The sequence below is a fragment of the Octopus bimaculoides genome, chromosome 20, assembly GCF_046866305.1.
Source record: "Octopus bimaculoides isolate indiv1 chromosome 20, ASM4686630v1, whole genome shotgun sequence".
NCBI classification, from domain to species: Eukaryota; Metazoa; Mollusca; class Cephalopoda; order Octopoda; family Octopodidae; genus Octopus; species Octopus bimaculoides.
The window spans coordinates 47,132,913-47,133,899 of NC_142947.1; the positions used below are offsets into that span (position 1 = coordinate 47,132,913).

General features: G+C 39.9%; 1 protein-coding gene across 1 annotated transcript in view; it reads left to right on the plus strand.

Moving 5' to 3' along the window:
- The window catches only part of LOC106874351 (uncharacterized), a 23,090-nt gene extending 22,424 nt beyond the window's left edge, over positions 1–666 (plus strand). The window contains exon 2 of the mRNA XM_014922055.3: positions 1–666. This exon is cut by the window's left edge and continues 304 nt beyond it. Within this exon, the coding sequence (XP_014777541.1) occupies positions 1–475 (475 nt within the window). The 3' untranslated portion in view covers positions 476–666.
- The last annotated feature ends 321 nt before the right edge of the window (positions 667–987 follow it).

Here is a 987-nt window from a genome sequence, read left to right on the forward strand (position 1 = left end):
AATCGATACGACACGGATTAGCTCCCTAAACGATACCCATATTTGCATCGATTGTGGTAAGCGTTATAGCACTTCGAGTAACTTGGCACGCCATCGCCAAACGCACAGGAGCGTCAGTGACAAGAAAGCACGGAAATGTCCTCACTGTGAAAAAGTATACGTCTCCATGCCAGCATACAGTATGCATGTACGTACTCATACGCAGGGTTGCGCATGCCCGTACTGTGGGAAGCGGTTCAGCCGACCGTGGTTGTTACAAGGACATATACGAACACACACCGGAGAAAAACCGTTTTCCTGTCCCAAGTGCGGCAAAGCGTTTGCCGATAAGTCCAACTTGAGAGCACACATCCAGACACATTCGACGGAGAAGCCATACGTTTGTGGTCGATGTGGCAAAGCGTTTGCCCTCAAAAGTTATTTATACAAACATGAAGAATCTTCGTGTATGCGAGGACAGAGGTATCGACATTGATTTCAACATCAAGTATAAAATAAATAAAACAAAACAAAACAAAAAATATTTAAAAACAACAACAAAGAACTGTAATAACAACAACAGCAGGAACAACATCAGCATCGTCATCAACAACAGCAACAGTAATAATTTATAAAGAAAAATAACAAGTCCGAAGTTGTATCGTGTCCAGGAAAAAGAGAAGAAAATGAAAGATGTTTCTGTCGAAGTCACACACACACACACACACACGCACACACACACACACTAGTATTTCTGCCATTAAACGATAATTTCGTATATAATAATAGAATTTATTTTGCAGAATAGAAACTTCACTAACATGAACATCAGCAATAAAACGCAACAACAACAACAGCAACAAAATGTCCGTCCATAACTGTGCCAAATCTTCCTTTAAAAGTTTTTACAGCGGGAACATTCTAGACTCTTGGCCAATCTCCATTACAGAAACTACTGTTATAGTAGTAGTAGTAGTTGCTGTTGTTGTTGTTGTTATCATTATTATC